Below are 17,613 nucleotides of genomic sequence, written 5' to 3'. Positions count from 1 at the left end.
ACATGACTTGGTAAGTCACATTACTTTATGCTTTCTATGTTAATTGTTTCAAGTTGATCAAATTACAAGACTGTGTCTAATGATTAAAGGATAGTTTTTCTTGTAATTGAAGTTTTACATTCAAGTGGTGCTTAATCTAAACTCAATTGATGATTAAATTACAATTGCCAGCATGAGAAACAAATATGTCAGAAACATCGAGAAACCTGAAAAGCTGTTAATCAATCAACTTGTCAATAAAATAACATCAAGTCATCATAAATTGTATGGAAAGACTAGTCGGGCGATTTTTTAATATTTCATCAAAAGGGTCACTCAGCTTTCCCAGTAGTCCAGTCGATTAAATTATCAAATTGGATTGAAAATAATGAACACTTTAAATTAACTTTAAGATTTATTAATAATTTAAATCGATATAGGAATGAGATTGTGTGAAGTTACTTGGAAAAAAAACAACATGAGTTAAAATAACTTAAATTATGAGATTTGACGGTTTTAGGCCGATTTGATCTTGGGATGGTCTAATTCCTCTTTCAGACCATCAGCGAAAGCTTTCAATGCAGTCCAAGTTTCTTGACCAGTTGGTATGATGTATCGAGATGGAAGGACAAAACCATATCGTCCATCATCCCTCAGTTCAACAGTGTAAGCATACTTGATATTGGCTGTCCCTTTAGCCCAATCGTCAGCTCCACCAGCAGCAGCATCTAATGTCAAATGGTAGCCAAAAACATTACTAGTAGTAAATAATGGCTAATAACAATTAAATCTACTTACATAGCAATCTCGTTGTACTTCCAACCCGATAACGGGTTCCATGAACTTTGGCCAAGGCAGTTGTCGCTAATTTAGCCATTTGATGCTATAACCCAAAAAGAGAAGCATTATATTTTAGCTTTTTTACTGAAAAACTTGGAAATGTAAATCAAATAGCATCAAAGGTTATTTGATTATATCAATGGATAATTACCAAATCTTGATGGTCATCAGGAAGTTGCTCTCCATAGCCCCATGGATAAAGCCAAACCTGAGAATAGGAATGCATATCGAGAAAAGCGAGGACTCGTGGTGAAGCACCTAAGACTAAATCTCTAATTGCTCTAGTTTCTGGTTCTGAGAATGGCTTGGACCCTCTGAAAATATCACTACATGTATCCCCACTGGTACCTTTACCTGAAAATAAAAAGTACATCAACAAATTAGATGATGTTTTATTTTCTGAAATGTATCCGATCGTCACAGACTATCAATCCACTTTGAATCCTTACCTCCCCAATAGAATCCAAAATTACGATTTGGATCAACTCCTCTACAGATACCTACTTGCTTTGATCTAGTCTTTCTCCAGTTACGGTTCTTTAGAAACAAAAAGAGTTTATCATTAAATTTGTTTTAATTTGATGTTTATCTAGATATTTTATGCTTACATGTGTATGGGAATATTCATAACCATCAGGATTAGCGGAAGGAACCAGCCACCATTCAAATGATTCAATTAATCTTTTATCTGTTTCATCCAAAGCTTCATTAGCCAAGGTGGTAGCAATGTAAACAACTGTTGCCGGTGCAATCCATTCTCTAGCATGAATTCCTCCTTGAATGTAAATAATTGGCTTTGAATTGTTTGGTGGTGACGAATTAACATTGGCACCTATCTTAACCACTTTCAAGTCTCTTCCTTCCCAAGATTTACCAAAATTTTCAATCTTGATGGTATCTTTATTACGACTTTGAAGACCCTCCAGATAGTTGTATATTTCATCCAGTCGACGATATGAGCTGAAAAAGTATTCCTCCGATGTAGCCACTCGTGCAGATATCTCATCACTGTCGTTCTTGCTCCTGGAAATTAATCTAATACAAAAAAGAGATGATTGGTATTATTCGTCAGCAACCACGCTTGAAATGAGACACAAAAACCAACCATAAAACCTAACCCATTCAAATAATTCTCAATTTTTACAGTTTCCTTGACATTTACAGGCTGCAGATGACTTACCGTTCAAGATCTTCAATTTGTACTTTTGGGTGCATTCCATAGTGAAACAAGCCTTTCATGACCGAGGCCTTCTTCTTCGGACTAATCATTATGTCAACTGGACGAGCAATCGAGGATGGCTCCAACCAATAGCTAACATCCTATTTGACACATGAAAAGCATTATAAATTTGATGGACAAAGCGTATGAAAAAGAAGCAAATTGATTGTGAACTTACCTTGGAGTATGTTAAATTGGTTAAATAACTGAAGCTGTCTTTTGTTCTTGGTACAACACGAATAACGGAGTAACCTTTATAGCTTACAACTTTATCCTCCTCTGATTCAATCACTGATTGAACACTGGCAAACAGTTTGAACATGAAGATGACAGTTGTTAACAAATTGAAAATCCATCTTGCCGTTAAATTCATTGCTTTTAGCTGGCAAAAACACAGAAAGCAATAATGGCTAGGAATGATACTTTATGGACAAACTTAACAAATTTTCAATCAATAGCAACAATTATTACATCAATTATCTCGAGTCGAAAGTAAGACTAAAGTTTGGTTTGCAATTCACTGGTTGTTAACGTTGATGAGTTACAATCAGTTTTGCTCCCTCAATTTCATCTCCATCCTCCTAGTCAACATCAACTTATCAAGTAAGTTCCAATTCTTACAAAGTCACCTTTTTAACCACTAATTCAAACTGATTATTTATAACAGAAAAAAAAGATTAACAGATCAAAATCAGAAACGATCAAGATCAAGTTGAAACTAATGAGCAAGATTAAATTTTCTATTTAAAGATCCTTCATCGGTAATTTGTCAGTGAAACAACACAAAAAAAATTTGTCCTGCAAAAACGACCCACATTCATTATTTATTTCACTAAATTGATCTTAATCTGATTCTAATAATTGCCTCAGCTATCAACAGGCCCAGCACACTTGATGGTCATTCTGCCTTAACCAAATGTTTAAATATACATCATAATGGGTGGACAAGATGAGATGTCAATTGTTGAATGTGAAAGTTAACAGACCCAACTCTGGCCTCAATAGTTTATTCATCTTTGACCTTGGTATTTGACCTGATTTACTGATTGATTATCTTAACTGGTAAAGGATTGTCACTTTCAACCACATTAGTACCACATAAAATTAATATACAGCATTATTCAATCCTTTTTTAGAGGGTTTAGGTTACCGTGATGAAAACAAGGGTAATTGAGTGAACCTTTTATGAAGATGATGTTGCTCAAAATCCTGAATAAGTGATTCAACAAAGATTTAAGTGAAACATTGATTAATTACTCACCATGCAATCCTGATTAATATCTACGCATTTAAATGTAAAGCTTTATTTGATGGACACTTTGAAAGGTAAAATTACTAATTTTTTTCGTTAACAATAAAAATAATCGTCAATAAATAGAATAGTTAATTTGCAAGGAAATTTATATTTGAATAGAGTCGTTAATTGAGTTTTTTCATACAACACATTTGTCACAATAAGATTAGAAAGGTTAAATTTAATTCCAGATTTCATTGAAGTATACACTGTTTTTGCAGGATTTTTTCAAATATTTCAGTTGAGAGTTATTCAGTTGATTTTTATAGTCAATTTTACAATATAATTGCGGAAATAAATGTAATCATTAAGAAATGTGATTTTACGTATTGGAAATGATTCTCTTAAAAGACAAAAAGATTTTTCCTTTGTTTTAAACTCTGATCAGAAGTGAAACCATCAAATGTGTAACTTGATTTTCTTGCTCATTTCCAGGTAGCAGTAAAAACAACACCACCAGATCCACGATCACGAGCTTGGCCACATCCATATTGCTGTGTTGTTTTGGAAACAATCCGTACAAAATCAAGATTATCCTTTGGTGCAACTGGATCATCATAATTGTATTTCCTCTCTTCAGCTCGATACCAAGACTCCATTACACCTGATAATACTCTGTCCTCAGGATCGGCATAGTAAAGATAATTTTGGCAATATTTCATTTTCCAGATCATTTTCATATTGATGAATTGGTGGATTACCTTCATACTAGCCATACACTACAGCGGCTTGTCTTTCTAGATTCACAAGCTAATACAATTAAATAAAGAGAAGGTCAATTAAGTACACATTAATATGGGAAAAGGTTTCATCATAAGCAAAACATGCGTCTCTTACATTTATGGACAATTCGGGTGATCCATGTCGCATCCTGAGGAAGAAGAACCTGAGATAGAGGAGAAAGAAAGAGAAGAAAACGGCAAAGCCAGATTAAGACGAGCACGTAGAGAACGTTCATCTTTTTGATCATTTTCTTTATGAAGATCAATTATCACTTTAGTATCTAGTTTATGCAAAAAACAAAAATGGATCAAACCAAACAATGTAACTTTACTTTACCTTTCTCTCATTTTTGAAAATCTTACCATGCTTCCCTATTTCCTCGAATATGATCTTTTCCCAATTTCATCATCCTTGAATAATACATGTATGATGTTCTGAATTCCGTTTTTTCAAAGAATCATATTGAAAAAAACATAAATGTTTCGTGGAGCATTTTAACTACCACACACTAGATCATTATGAATTTTCTCAAAACAAACAAATCATAAGCGCAAAACTAGCGATTATATTTAACTTTCTGGTAAAGTATTTTCTTGGTTTTGGTCAATGATAGCGATAATAGAATTGGAGAAAAGGCAAAGCAAACAAAATTTTCTTTTTTAAGAGTCGTGTTTTATACACGAGTATTATGAGGCTTGTGATACTCAAAGATTTGATAACTCTAGTGATCTCTGATCAGACTCTAATCCAGAATGTTCATACTGGATTCCAGAATCCGGTTTCAAACTGTACAAAAAGCGATCTAAGTGAACTTTTATCGCGACTTTATCAAAAATTATCGATCAGAGGAATTTTTTCATTGCTCAAATAAACTTCATTTTTATGCTGCTACAAACCCGCCAATTCTCACTTGAAGGTTAAAAATATTGTATACTCTTATCAGTTTAATCAGTTTAACCATTCGAGCTTTGTATCTTTAATGACCTTCTCTAAACTTCTTTCCCGATCCTGACTCTTTCCATCAATCCATTGGTCTTTATTTTCATGGTTTAAATTTTAAACTGATAAGTCAAAGGATTTGAGTATTTACAATGTGAATGAACGATCATCTTTATGTTTATCTTTAGATAAACTGAAAATTCGTAGTTAGTGTGACAATGTTCTTTATGGTGATGAAAGACACCAAAACTACTGAACATTTTATCATCGAAGCTCAGTTGTCAATTACGTACATTTTGACTGTTCTTGTTCAAGGCTCATTCAAAACATCATCGGGGCAATAATTGCTTCTATCCTTATTTTAAATCCAAAATCTGTATTATTTTTTTAGTTTTGTAATATTCGAGATTTTTTTGAGATGATTTCTAATTCTCCGATTTTTGAAAAAAGCAACAATTTATGGAAAATATGACATTTAAATGTATTTATTAAAGTCTTCTTTAAATACAAATAGATTTAAGGGATATACATCCAAGGATAAAATATTTAACTTATTTTTATTTAATATTATGATATCCCTGACCATCAAAAAAAAGGAGAATTAGTTTCAATACTTTTACATTGTTAACAAACTAAATATACTCTTTCACGATTGATGATGGCCAAAAAGAGGGAGAAAAAAAGATAACATTTTGAGTTTTGTTTCATAAGGTGAAAAAAAGATAGATGGACGAATATTTTTGAATTTTACATAAAGTAGGTCATTAAGTGAGGTCATTTTGCTGATTAATCGAGGTATCAGCAATGAAAGTGCATGAAGCACAATTCGGAAATGACAATGAAAGTGAAGATGATGATGATAGTGAAAAATGTTTCTTCGAATGGAGTAGACTATTACGGAGAAGATTGTACACTTTCGGGAAGATCATCCATTTCATTAGATTTATCATCATTTTCATTAATTGTTTCTTGAACATCATCTTTCTCTTTATCATTTTCAGGGATAGGGAAACCAGCTTGTGCAGGATCTATACCAAGTCGAGTCATCTCATTGAGGAAATAACTTTTACGTTTACGACCTCTCCTTGGACGAGGAGCTGCTGTTTGAAGCATACTGTCTTCAGATGGAGTTGCTGAAGGTGATAAAGTATTAGCTTCTGTAGAGGAAGATAAAGATGGAGGTGATGGGGATGGTGATGGTGATGATGACGATGATGGAGCTTGAAGAGATTCTTTAGGTTCCTCAGACTCCTCGTCATTGACTTTGTTTTGGTTATCTTGGTTATCTTCAATCGATGGAAGAGATAAATTGCAACTATCTTCATCTTTGTTCCCAGTTACAATGGTGTCGTCTTTATCGACATCATTAATTGCACCAATGGCGGTCAAAAATTTGCAAACTCGAGAAAAGCTGACAACATTTCCAATTCCTTTGTGTACCCTTATCATCTCGCGGAAACGCACAGTATTTGGCTTTCTAGACTCCCATTCATCGAGGAATATATTGCGTATTTGCAAATATTGACTCGGGTGGAAATGAGTTCTGTCATATTTTCCAGCAAAAAACTCCGGCAATGAAGCCTTTTCAAAATCTGAAACATTGTTGCGATCAAAGCTCAAATTTTCTGGCCGATCCCATTCAACAGGCAAAATTTCCTGTTCTTTTTCTTTCTTTGACTCTTTTTTTGCATCCGAATTCTTAGACGACTCCGGTATACTTTCTGAATCTTGTTCCGATTCTAAATTTTCCGATTGTACTTTAAGTCTCAACCTATTGGACCTGAATTTGACAGGTTTGGGAGGCGAATAATTGTATTTACGGGGTCGTCCCAATTTCGGTTTTTGTACAACGGGTTGATTAAGCACTGGCTTCTCTTCCAGAGCCTTGATGTGATTACGTCGATAGTGTTTGCGTTTAAGCGAAGGTTGTACTTTAACTTGTGATTTGGATTGCGGCTTAGGTTGTGACTGTGGCTGTGGTTGTGGCTGTGGCGGAGTTCGTACTTGTGTTGATGTTTGAGTCTGTTGTCTTTGTTTATGTTTCACAAGTTTCGTAATTTTTGGTGGGCTTTGTGGAGGCTTTTGTATAGGTTTTTGAGGCGCCTTATGAGGTGTGTGTTTACGGTGATGGTAGCGTTGAAATGACTGTTGTTTAGCTTGTGGCTGATAATGTTGATAATAGTGTATTGGTGTTGATGGCTGCTGTTGGTAGTTTTGATAATGGATATGATAATTTTGCTGGTGAGTGGTATGATTTACGTTAAGATGATTTCGATGATAAATCTGATGACTCTGGTGACTCTGATGATGGTTTAAGTTATCATGAGGTTGTTCATGGTAATGATTTGAATAGTATAGATGATTATTGTTATAGAATACTCTTTCATTGTCAACGGATGGAACTTGATTGGTATAATCAGCTCTCATATAATTATCATTGCACTGTAAATTTATATAATCATTGGATTCGGCAGATCCTGACTCAGAAGTAGGCGGTGAATTGACCACGAGTTGGCTACTCGTGTAATTACCATTAATTTGGATAGTAGTCTTATCCAGGCCATTGAATCCCAAGTCAACTGGTAAACGTTTACTTGAAATGTCAAGCAATTCGACATTTTCATCAGCCTTTTCTCCATCATTGGTACCATCACCGCTATCAAAATGGACACAAATAGGTTGTAAAGCTGATCTATCGGGATAATCTAGGCCAATTGGAGTATCACAATTGAAAAAATCTTTGGAATCACCAGTAAGTTTACCAAAATGGAAGTGCATCGCTTCACTATCATCCGTTAAAGGATTAAGGCCAAGCATGGCATTTGAATGGTAAAGCTCTCGTTCCATTTTTTAGACAAAGGAGTTGAAGCCAGTAAACTAATAAAATAATCAGAACATATTTTAAACTCTAGGATTAAATTAAAGGCTAATTTGAAGAAATTACAACAATTAGATTTCTAAGAGTAAGAGGTTTTGGATGAACATCTGAAATCCGTTGAAGCATGCTATGCAGTAGTGGCATCTTGTGGAGAACAATATTAAACATTGTGAACTAATAAGATTGAGAGCGAATTTCAAATTCTATTATAAGTTACCGAAAATTGCAATTACAATTTATTTTAAATAGATTTCACCAATCGAATCAATTTGATTTGGAATTTAATTAATGTTTCTGTATTTTAAATTATTTACCTGAATCTTATAAATTGATGTCAAATATATCATTCTCTTTTGACTCATCACAAGTAGCCATTGTTTCAATGATCTTTGGAGGCTCATATACATAATAACTAGTTGAGCATGAAATGGGTAACCCTTTTTGAACAACATATAAATAATGATGAAAATCATCTCCAATAGTATCTATTGAACGAATACTCCAATCATATTTATCTTTAGAATAAAGAAGGCCACGGAAATGAGGTTGATTAAATGACAATGAAATGAACTTTCCATTTGGTTTCAAAATACGGCTTATTTCACTCAAAGTTTGGTCAATAATCTTGATTGTTGGCGCTGACAATGTCCAAAGATCTTTCTCATTCACTAAAAAAGTATCAATTGTCGCCTTTTCCAGAACAATATCAAAGGTTTCATCTCTAATTGGCATATTGGTAGCGTCCATGGTCAACCAGTTAATATGTTTACAAGTATCACAATGATTAGACATATTAGTGACTACATTTTCACAATAATCCATTGAAAATATTAAATTGAATCCATCTCTACGAAGCTTTTCACCTAGTAAACTATTACCACATCCTATAACAAAAATTGCAACCCATTTTAATTTTAAATGCATATAAGCTTGTTAAATTAAAACATTACATGTCATTTGGTAATGAAGCTATAAATTGAAATCAAAAGCATACATAATCATTAGAATGTATTAGTGTTCTTACCTAAAATTAAAATGGTATCATTTTTGTTAATATATTGTCCAAGTAAATCTTTAATTTGGTGGTAACCAACTAACCATTCATAAACGTCTTCCGTTTGAAACCTATCAATCCAATAACTTTTATTTCCATAAGTTTGATTTTCTTCTGGTAAAGACATTGTCATGAGCTAATTAACATTGAGATTTAAGTGTAAAAACCAAACAAATATAAACTTGCATATAGATTATCAAGTTTATTAATCACAAAAATTAATAATTGTTAGATTTGATAGAAACTAATTTAGAAGTAAACACTAAAATCCTCACACTGTGAAGTTCACAATATTAGTGAGTTGGTGTAAGAATAGCAATACAATATGTTATTTTTACAGCTTGTAAAATAATAATTTTTTTATCAAATGTCATATTAGTTCTTTTGGATGGATTGCGATTTATTGAGAGATTAAATTAAAAAATATAATCAGATTTATTCACTGCACTAATAAGGACAAGATATTGCTCGCTTCTTAGGTAATCTCAAAATTCGCGGCTCAGGGCGAATGAAGCTACTCCATCAGAGATGCTGGTAGCGCCTCGGTGTAATTTTATTTAAAATAAATCTTGATAAAAAATGTTTTGGTAAAAATATGATTGTCATTTAAACCATTTGGGTGTGTTTTCATTTTATAATTTTTTTGATATTGTTTGTTAAATATCTTTAGAAATCATCTTTCTGTAAATTTTTTAAGATTGTGGTCTATTGTAAAATGGACGAATTGAATAACAAGGAGGGACCCAAAGTTAGCCTCTCTGATGCCATTGCTAATGTTGAAGTTTTGGATGAAATTGATCTACCAGATGAACAACATTGTATTCAGGGACAAGCCAAATCAATTGTCCATCATTTCAATTTGGATACAAATTTTGAGGATAAAAATGCCTTTGTTTGTGGTGTGGCTAAATATCTTGAAGAAGCCAACTATCAGTCCAAATTAAATCAAATGTTGGAAGAAGGTAAGTTTTTCATGTTAAGATGTTATTAAAGTTTCGTAAAATTTTCTAAGAAAAAATGTATGATATCTCATACTTATTTCGTATTTCAGGCGAAAAGCATGCTGTAATGCTATATACTTGGAGATGTTGTTCACGAGCCATTCCTCAACCTAAAGACAAAGATCAACCCAATAGGCTGGAAATGATTGAAAAGACAGTTGAAGTATTAGGTCCTGAGGTTGATAAGTTGTTGGCTTTTATGTATTTTCAAGAAGCTGCTATAAAAAGATTTTGCTCTGAAATTAAAAGACTGTGTATGTCACCTAATAATAATCAAGGACCAGGTTCAGGTCCAGACTCAAGCTCCGGAAAACGTAAACATGACACATTCGTATCTGAAACTTACCTATTGACTCTTGGAAAATTTTTGAATATGTTAGCTGTACTTGATGAGCTTAAGAATATCAAAGCTTCTGTGAAAAATGACTATGCTGCATATCGACGAGCTTCTCAATCTCTTAAACAACTATCTGACTCACATTCATTACAAGAAAGTCAAAAATTGTCCCTTTTTTTGGCGATGAGAAATAAAATTCGTGACTCATTGAAAGAACAGCTAGAAACAATTTCTGGTTATGAAGAGTTACTTGCCGATGTCATTAATTTGGCTACTCACATGTATGAAAATAAAATGTATATGCTTCCTTGGGAGAAACATATGTTAGTTAAGGTAATTTTCAAGCTGGGAATGTTTACGAATTTGTGATTATCTAATGATTTTTCTTCTCTATGAATCTACTTTTGCAGGTAATCGGCTTTGGACTTTTTCTCCTAGACTCTAAAGACTCTAAAAACTGTAACATCAATAAACTGGACACTAAACGCCGGATCAACATAAGTCGAATCGATAAAATATTTAAATCTCTTGAAATGGTTCCTCTTTTTGGGGATATGCAAATTTCACCTCTACTTACATATATCAATAAAACTCCAAATTACGACCCAACTAAATGGCCATTAAGCTCCAATACACAAGTTCAATCTACACAGGCTGATATACTTCAACATTTATCAGGTATCAGGGAAGATTATGTATCTTATATATCCGAGCTTTCTCGTTATTCCAATGAAGTCACAACAACTGTTAAAGAAGCGCCAAGATCTGATGGAGAAAACAAGCAACTCCTTTGCCTTGCTTTGCGAGGTCTTCAACTATTATCTGAATGGACATCTCATATCATGGAACTTTATTCGTGGAAACTAATGAACCCTACTGATCATCATCAAAACAAAGACTGTCCAGTTGAGGCTGAAGAATATGAAAGAGTTACTAGATATAATTATAGTGAAGACGAAAAAGCTGCTCTCATTGAAATGATTGCTATGGTTAAAGGATTACAAGTGCTTATGCATAGAATGGAAACTGTTTTTACTGATGCAATCGGCTATTCAATTTATGCTGAGCTACAAGATTTTGTTCAGAAAACCTTGAGAGAACCTCTTCGTAAAGCTATCAAAAATCGTAAAGATTTAGTCCGCACTTTACTGTCTTCTGTTCGGGATACTTGTGCAGATTGGGCTAAAGGATTTGAAGATCCATTGACAAAGGGAAACAAATTATCTTCAAGTTCAATGAGTGAAGTTGATATGCAAGTTCCACGACGAAATGTTGGCCCTGGAAGTACTCAACTCTACATGGTTCGAACCATGTTGGAAAGTCTTATTTCTGATAAAGCAGCCAGTGGAAAGCGGACTTTGAGGAAAGACATTGACGGAAATTATCTTTTAGCTATTGATCAGTTTCATAAAAATAGCTTTTTCTGGAATTATTTGCTTAACTTCAGTCGTAAGTTTATTCAGTTTATTTATTTATATCCTATATATTCACGCCTTGTTTATTCTCTTTATTTGTAAAATTAACAGAAACTCTCAGAGAATGTTGTGATTTGTCACAGCTTTGGTACAGAGAATTTTACCTTGAAATGACTATGGGCAAAAGAATACAGGTAAATACAGAAAATATATTTAATCGAGTTAATCATATAAACAGTTCCGATTACACTGATACATAATGCAATGTTTATTAAATTTCCTTTGCAGTTTCCTATTGAGATGTCTCTGCCCTGGATCTTGACTGATCAAATATTAAATACTAAAGACCCTTCTATGATGGAATGTGTTCTCTATCCTTTAGATCTTTACAACGATGCTGCTCACTGCGCTCTTTACAAATTTAACAAGCAATATCTTTACGATGAAGTTGAGGCTGAAGTTAATTTATGTTTTGATCAATTTGTCTACAAACTTTCAGAGCAAATTTTCGCTTACTATAAACATCTCGCTGGATCCATATTGTTGGATAAAAGATTCCGTAGTGAAGCACAAATTCATGGAATCAAGTTTGCTTGGCCTCAAGCGAACAGATATGAGACTTTAATGAGACAGAGACATCTTCAACTTCTTGGTCGAACCATTGATCTAAATAGATTAATTGCCCAAAGATTGAATGCTCATATGTTGAAAAGCTTGGAATTGGCCATCCGTAAATTTGAATTGGGTGATATCAGTGGTATCATTGAGCTTGAAGGATTGCTATCAATTAACAGATACACTCATAAATTACTGTCTGAGCATGTTGAACTTGACGATTTTGATGCACTATTCAAAGAGGCAAATCATAATGTTTCCGCTCCTTATGGTAGCATTACTCTTCACGTTTTCCTTGATTTATATTACAATTTCCTGCCTACCTACTGTTACAATTCATCAACTAATCGTTTCGTTAGAGTTCCATCAAAAGCACCAAATCTTGCCCCTCACATGGATTATCATCGTGAAAGATCAGCTCATAATTCTAATGCACAACCGGCCTACTATTTTTATGGTACCAAGGCGTTGAATGTGGCATATGGAAGAATCTATGGTCAATATTCTAGTTTCATTGGTGCTCCCCATTTCCGAGCTATGTGCCGTCTTTTGGGTTATCAAGGAATAGCGGTAATCATTGAAGAACTGCTTAGAATTATGAAAACTGGTATTCAAGGAACCATTGCTCAATATGTTGAAACACTTATGAAAGCAATGCCAAAATTATGTAAATTACCTCTATATGAGTACGGCTCCAGTGGTGTATTGGAGTTTTACCAAGCACAACTTCGTGACATTATTCAATATCCTGATGTTAAAACAGAGCTTTTCCAGTGTTTCAGAGAAATCGGTAACGCAGTCATCTTTTGTCTTTTAATTGAACAAAGTTTATCTCAAGAAGAAGTTTGTGATCTCGTCCAAGCCGCACCATTTCAAAACATTTTCCCACGTCCCTATTGTAAAGACCAAGAGAAACCAGAGACTAAAATTAAAAGAATGGAAGCCAAATACGCACCTTTACAGGTAGTTGCCAATATTGATCGGTTTGGATCCAACAAGCAAGGTCAAATTGCCAGGGAAGGTGATCTATTAACCAAAGAACGGTTAATTTGTGGTTTATCAATATTTGAAGCTGTTCTTGGTCGTATTAGAGATATTATGGTTGAAAATGAAGAGCAAGCTGCCCGGTGGATTGGACCAACAGATGGGCCACCACCAAATGGAGTTATCTATGTTGACGAATGTATTGAATTTCATCGTCTCTGGTCAGCTTTACAATTTGTTTATTCAATTCCAGTAGGAGATGGTGAATGGACAGTTGAACAGTTATTTGGCGAAGGTCTGAATTGGGCAGGTTGTGTTATGATATCTTTATTAGGTCAACAGAGACGATTTGAGACACTCGATTTCAGTTATCATTTACTCAAAGTACAAAGAGTTGATGGTAAAGATCAAATTGTTCGGGGAATACCGCTTAAACGAATGGTTGATCGTATTAGAAGGTTTCAAATCCTAAACTCTCAAATATTTTCCATTTTAAACAAATACCTTAGTTCGCCATCAAGCGAAGGAAACACAATTGAACACGTTAAGTGTTTCCAACCACCAATTCATCCAGCTCATGCAGCAAATCAAGGTAATTTTACATTCGCCGATTTTAATTTCTATATTATCGGTTTGATGCGATCTTTTATCAGAAACTGTTCTATAAATTGCTTTAATACGTTTTTTTGTTTCATCCTCTTTAGGTGGACCAATCTATATGAGAACTGCAATCCTGTTGCAACAACATCGAGGTGCTGTTAATGAAGACACTGTTAATTAATTAAAACTTATATTATTTAATAATCATTTTACAAAACATTTTTTTGCAGAAACATTTGTGATTGATGTTTTTTCCAGTATATGTAGACTTATTATTCCAAAACCTATTTATTCCCAAAGTTCTTATTGATTTATAAATTTTTATGAAAAACCAAGCTCTGTTTTATAAAATAATTTGTATCATAAATTGTTTACACTTTTAACTGGGTAGCTCATCAATCAGTGAAGGATCTTAATTATCAAGGTAAGTCTTATTTTCAATTTTCAGCAATTTTGAGATATCAATGATGATCCAGTAAAAGGTTTGAGGATGAATCGAACTATCACTAATTTAAAAGAGTTTTAAGGTTAATTGTGATGCTTAAAAAGTTGCTAGATCACATTTTATCTTCAACTCGACAATAAACTAGTCATATTTTTTTAATTCATTGCTTATTTCAAGATTATTGAGCAATAGAACAAAATTGACTCACAATTTAACTGATAGTCATCCATATGAAGAACATTTGATCTGAGATATTCAATTAATTTACTCATCAAATATTTAAACATTAACTTTGCAATTTATCTAAAAATTAAATTTTCTGCTTCCTTTACAGATTCAATTTTTTATCCCGCTTGATGAGATTTTTGTCTGTTTTTATATAATCGACATATTCATTTGGCTTTTTGTTTGTTTAAAAATGAATTCACAGATTAAATTATATTTTTATTTTGTTTGATATCGTCAGTAGACAAAAAATGGCTTTAATCGCCATTCATTCGTATTTAGTTTCCATTGCATTTATATGGCCATTGACTTAGCATTGCGAGTGGGATGAAAGGAAGGAGGAAGGAAGATAGGTGGGAAAGATGCAGAGAGAAAAAGAAAGGCATAAAGCGGATGGCAGAAAATTAAATTGGTAAGTATTTGACATGGTGCTTTTGAATCAAATGAACAAAGATTATGAAGATTTTGGTGAAAAAAATATTGACCAATCATATTTTTTTATGATATAATCAAATAAATGTGATTTGTTGAAAAATTTACAACAACCCATGTTTGATTGAGATACGATTAAATAAATGAGACATGCATTTGTCTTTTGGTGTAGAAAAATTATTTGGAAAAATTGGCAAAATGGTAGCCTTTGTGAAATTTACGAATCATCAGCTCTGATCTGTCTAGATGATGAACTTCAATCAGATGACGGACAGTTGAATTACGTTGAGAACAGATTCTTGGACAAACAGGACACTGTCTTGCATCCTTTGCGAGGCAATTGCGAAGTGCTTCATAGTCTACCTGAACACCAACCTCATTATTATTATTATCGCTATTCATAATGCTAAGATTGTTTGCGATCATGAGAGCCCTTTCACCTGGGTTTGAATTAGTCTCGTATTCTTGCATCTTAATTTCAATCTCTTCCTCTGGCTCGTTATCGTCGTCTTCATTAACTTCACATTTTATTTTTAGTAAACTCGTGGGATTAAATGCAGGTTCAGCAAAGGAGTTAGTTGAGGATCCTTCGATCATGGGCAAAAAACCACCAACACCAGCACCTTCACTGTCATCTTCAAAATCTGATTCATCTTCCTCTACATCATCGAGATCATCGTTCCCATCAACAATTGCATTAACCCGTCTTTGATTTGTTGTCGATTGACTTACATTGCTATTTGAACAATTTCCATTGCCATTTGATCTAGTAAAAAAATGCGAATTCACATCCACACGGCTGTGAAAATCTTCAATTGCCATTTCATTCGTATATATTTTTCTCAGCTCCTCTTCCAATTGCACATTTCTTTCCAATAAAGATTCGTATCTTAGTCGCCAATTGCCTCCATCTTCACATTTTTGCAATGTTTCGAATCTCATCTTCCAATAGTCTCTTTCTTGTTCTACTCTTCGTAAACTTCGTATTGTAGCTTTTAAGCCGATTATAGCAGATTTAAGACCATCATTAAGCTTTAAAACAAAACTGTAAACATTTTTCAGTTGCAGAGTTGATGTTTCAGCATACTAACAGTACCCAATTGAACCAGGAGACCAAGTGGAATAGCAAAGAGAGAAAAGAAAAGGAAGAAAAATTAGGTTCAAATTATGTGGTGAATTACCCAACAGAATAGGTAAGCAAGGAAGGAAAGATAAAAGGAAAGTGGGTTGTTGATGACAATAAGGTGAAGGCCGTAGTTCACCACAATCAGAGAAACTAGGTAAAAGTGAAATAGCACAGAGATGAGAAGAGAAAGAGGGCAATCTAAACAGGGAAAAGGGAGAGTAAGAGAAGGTAGAAGAAGCTGAAAAGGTTGAGATGCGATAAATGAGTAAAAGAACGAAACTACTCTGAGAAATGATATAACTTATTGAAAAGATGAAATTAAAAATTAAAAATGCATTGGTGTGAGGTGGAAATAGAAATGACAAAATATACTAACCTTAAGGCAATGAATTGCTCGCTGTAACTCAAGTTCTGGTGCACTTCGTGAGATCTTGGTTTCCATTGAACACAGTTTAATCTTTGGTTTTATTTAAATTTACAGTTTTATAACTGTTGGTTTCTTCACAAACTAGATTACAAGTAACTTGACTGTAAAAGTCTCATGTAAAGATGGTTTGGTAAAAAGGTACAAAAATACACAAAATTAATATTATAATATTTATAAAATTACCAATGGTTACAGTAACAAGTCACAGCGAGGAACCAAGGAACAGAAACATCCAAACTCGAAGAACACAAACACATAGGCTCCTTCTCCCTCACTCTCTCCCTTCTCGTGATATTCAGTAAAAACAGTAAAAACAGAGAGTAAAGAGAGTGAAGAGAAAGGAAAAAGAACTGAAAGATAAACATAGAAAAGAAAGAGAGAATAAAAATAGGTAAAACTGAGAAAAGGAAGAAGGAGCTGAAGATGATGATGATGATGAGAAAGAGGGCGAAAGAGATGAGAGAAAGCAAAGAGAGAGAGAGAGGAAGAGGAGGAGGATAGAGTGGTTCGAAAAACATTGGCTCAAAAATGGAACCAGAATAGAGAAAAATGGCTCTAGAGACAGACTAACATGGAGAGGAAGAACAGTGAGAGCTGTGTTTATGTTTCAACCTTCATTGTTTAACCTCATTTCAATTTGTAATTTTGTTTTTTCAACAAAATCGATATCCACAATTAATATTAATTGATCCAGATTATCGTTTCACATTACTAATCAAATATAGCTTGTTAATTGTCAACGAGTCTCGGCATTTTGAGGAAAATTTTCAACTGAATTTACAACCAAAATTTCAATGGTCTTCACCAATCACGCTACTGTTACAAGTGAAAAACAGTAAAAAGGTCAATTAATGTCTCCTAATTGGTTGAAAAATGAAATTCTATCAAGTTACTGATTACCATTCTTTACCTTTGAGTTGTAAGAGTTAAGAGTTTTACTTAAAAATCAAATGATCACAAGTTTAATGCTTTTAATTAAATATGGAAGCATGAAATGCAATGACGAATTGTTCATGCAAAATGATCAAGATTAAAATAAACAAGATAAAAATGTTCACACGATTGCAATTGGAATTGTTT

General features: G+C 33.6%; 5 protein-coding genes and 1 long non-coding RNA gene across 7 annotated transcripts; 2 read left to right on the top strand and 4 right to left on the bottom strand.

Annotated features, from left to right (window-relative positions):
* Nucleotides 1-375: 375 nt before the first annotated feature.
* Nucleotides 376-3,669, bottom strand: LOC107362248 (carboxypeptidase B). Of its 2 annotated transcripts, XM_015929271.3 has the most exons (8): nt 3,300-3,669; nt 2,217-2,420; nt 2,000-2,139; nt 1,428-1,854; nt 1,269-1,356; nt 971-1,173; nt 778-862; nt 376-707 (listed from the first exon to the last, which is right to left on the bottom strand). In XM_015929271.3, exons 1-8 carry the CDS (start codon nt 3,300-3,302, stop codon nt 496-498), a joined length of 1,362 nt encoding a protein of 453 aa, XP_015784757.1. In that variant the 5' UTR covers nt 3,303-3,669; the 3' UTR covers nt 376-495. The 2 variants fall into 2 exon arrangements, with proteins under 2 accessions (XP_015784757.1, XP_015784758.1); XM_015929272.3 differs by lacking the exon at nt 3,300-3,669 and having other exon boundaries at nt 2,217-2,529.
* On the top strand, nt 2,499-4,494 carry LOC107362258 (uncharacterized). Its single transcript, XR_001568637.3, has 4 exons — nt 2,499-2,641; nt 2,909-3,100; nt 3,175-3,364; nt 3,768-4,494. It is a non-coding gene; the product is annotated as an uncharacterized LOC107362258 (long non-coding RNA).
* A 969-nt stretch (nt 4,495-5,463) lies between these two features.
* On the bottom strand, nt 5,464-8,531 carry LOC149094791 (uncharacterized). Its single transcript, XM_089270085.1, has 2 exons — nt 8,187-8,531; nt 5,464-7,871 (listed from the first exon to the last, which is right to left on the bottom strand). The coding sequence occupies exon 2, from the start codon at nt 7,839-7,841 to the stop codon at nt 5,889-5,891; it is 1,953 nt and encodes a 650-aa protein (XP_089126211.1). The 5' UTR covers nt 7,842-7,871; nt 8,187-8,531; the 3' UTR covers nt 5,464-5,888.
* Nucleotides 8,194-9,053, bottom strand: LOC107362173 (EEF1A lysine methyltransferase 4-like). The gene is made up of 2 exons (XM_015929191.3): nt 8,897-9,053; nt 8,194-8,756 (listed from the first exon to the last, which is right to left on the bottom strand). Exons 1-2 carry the CDS (start codon nt 9,051-9,053, stop codon nt 8,194-8,196), a joined length of 720 nt encoding a protein of 239 aa, XP_015784677.3.
* Nucleotides 9,054-9,480: 427 nt separating this feature from the next.
* On the top strand, nt 9,481-14,780 carry Cyfip (Cytoplasmic FMR1-interacting protein Sra-1). The gene is made up of 7 exons (XM_015929260.3): nt 9,481-9,888; nt 9,978-10,597; nt 10,675-11,713; nt 11,791-11,873; nt 11,968-13,870; nt 13,983-14,302; nt 14,658-14,780. The coding sequence occupies exons 1-6, from the start codon at nt 9,642-9,644 to the stop codon at nt 14,057-14,059; spliced, it is 3,969 nt and encodes a 1,322-aa protein (XP_015784746.1). The 5' UTR covers nt 9,481-9,641; the 3' UTR covers nt 14,060-14,302; nt 14,658-14,780.
* LOC107362252 (uncharacterized) lies at nt 14,747-17,156 on the bottom strand. Its single transcript, XM_015929279.3, has 2 exons — nt 16,483-17,156; nt 14,747-16,066 (listed from the first exon to the last, which is right to left on the bottom strand). Exons 1-2 carry the CDS (start codon nt 16,546-16,548, stop codon nt 15,158-15,160), a joined length of 975 nt encoding a protein of 324 aa, XP_015784765.1. The 5' UTR covers nt 16,549-17,156; the 3' UTR covers nt 14,747-15,157.
* Nucleotides 17,157-17,613: the final 457 nt, after the last annotated feature.

This window comes from Tetranychus urticae, chromosome 1 (genome assembly GCF_039701765.1).
Source record: "Tetranychus urticae isolate SD_2017Ah chromosome 1, NJAU_TeUrti_SD_1.0, whole genome shotgun sequence".
Taxonomy (NCBI): Eukaryota; Metazoa; Arthropoda; class Arachnida; order Trombidiformes; family Tetranychidae; genus Tetranychus; species Tetranychus urticae.
Note: the sequence above shows the minus strand (reverse complement) of the source record. Positions and strands in the feature narration are given on the sequence as shown.

Excerpts from the sequence above, each read along its gene's own strand:
- LOC107362248 (XM_015929271.3), bottom strand. Across the intron at positions 1,357-1,427 it reads ATGAATATTCCCATACACAT|AACCGTAACTGGAGAAAGAC; the intron begins GTAAGCATAAAA and ends TTGTTTCTAAAG. Across the intron at positions 863-970 it reads CTGATGACCATCAAGATTTG|CATCAAATGGCTAAATTAGC; the intron begins GTAATTATCCAT and ends TTTGGGTTATAG.
- LOC149094791 (XM_089270085.1), bottom strand. The coding sequence starts at position 7,841 with ATGGAACGAGAGCTTTACCATTCAAATGCCATGCTTGGCCTTAATCCT.
- LOC107362173 (XM_015929191.3), bottom strand. The coding sequence starts at position 9,053 with ATGTCTTTACCAGAAGAAAATCAAACTTATGGAAATAAAAGTTATTGG. Across the intron at positions 8,757-8,896 it reads TGATACCATTTTAATTTTAG|GATGTGGTAATAGTTTACTA; the intron begins GTAAGAACACTA and ends TTTTTGTTATAG.
- Cyfip (XM_015929260.3), top strand. The coding sequence starts at position 9,642 with ATGGACGAATTGAATAACAAGGAGGGACCCAAAGTTAGCCTCTCTGAT. Across the intron at positions 11,714-11,790 it reads TTATTTGCTTAACTTCAGTC|AAACTCTCAGAGAATGTTGT; the intron begins GTAAGTTTATTC and ends TAAAATTAACAG. Across the intron at positions 11,874-11,967 it reads CTATGGGCAAAAGAATACAG|TTTCCTATTGAGATGTCTCT; the intron begins GTAAATACAGAA and ends TTTCCTTTGCAG.
- LOC107362252 (XM_015929279.3), bottom strand. The coding sequence starts at position 16,548 with ATGGAAACCAAGATCTCACGAAGTGCACCAGAACTTGAGTTACAGCGA. Across the intron at positions 16,067-16,482 it reads GAGCAATTCATTGCCTTAAG|TATGCTGAAACATCAACTCT; the intron begins GTTAGTATATTT and ends GGGTACTGTTAG.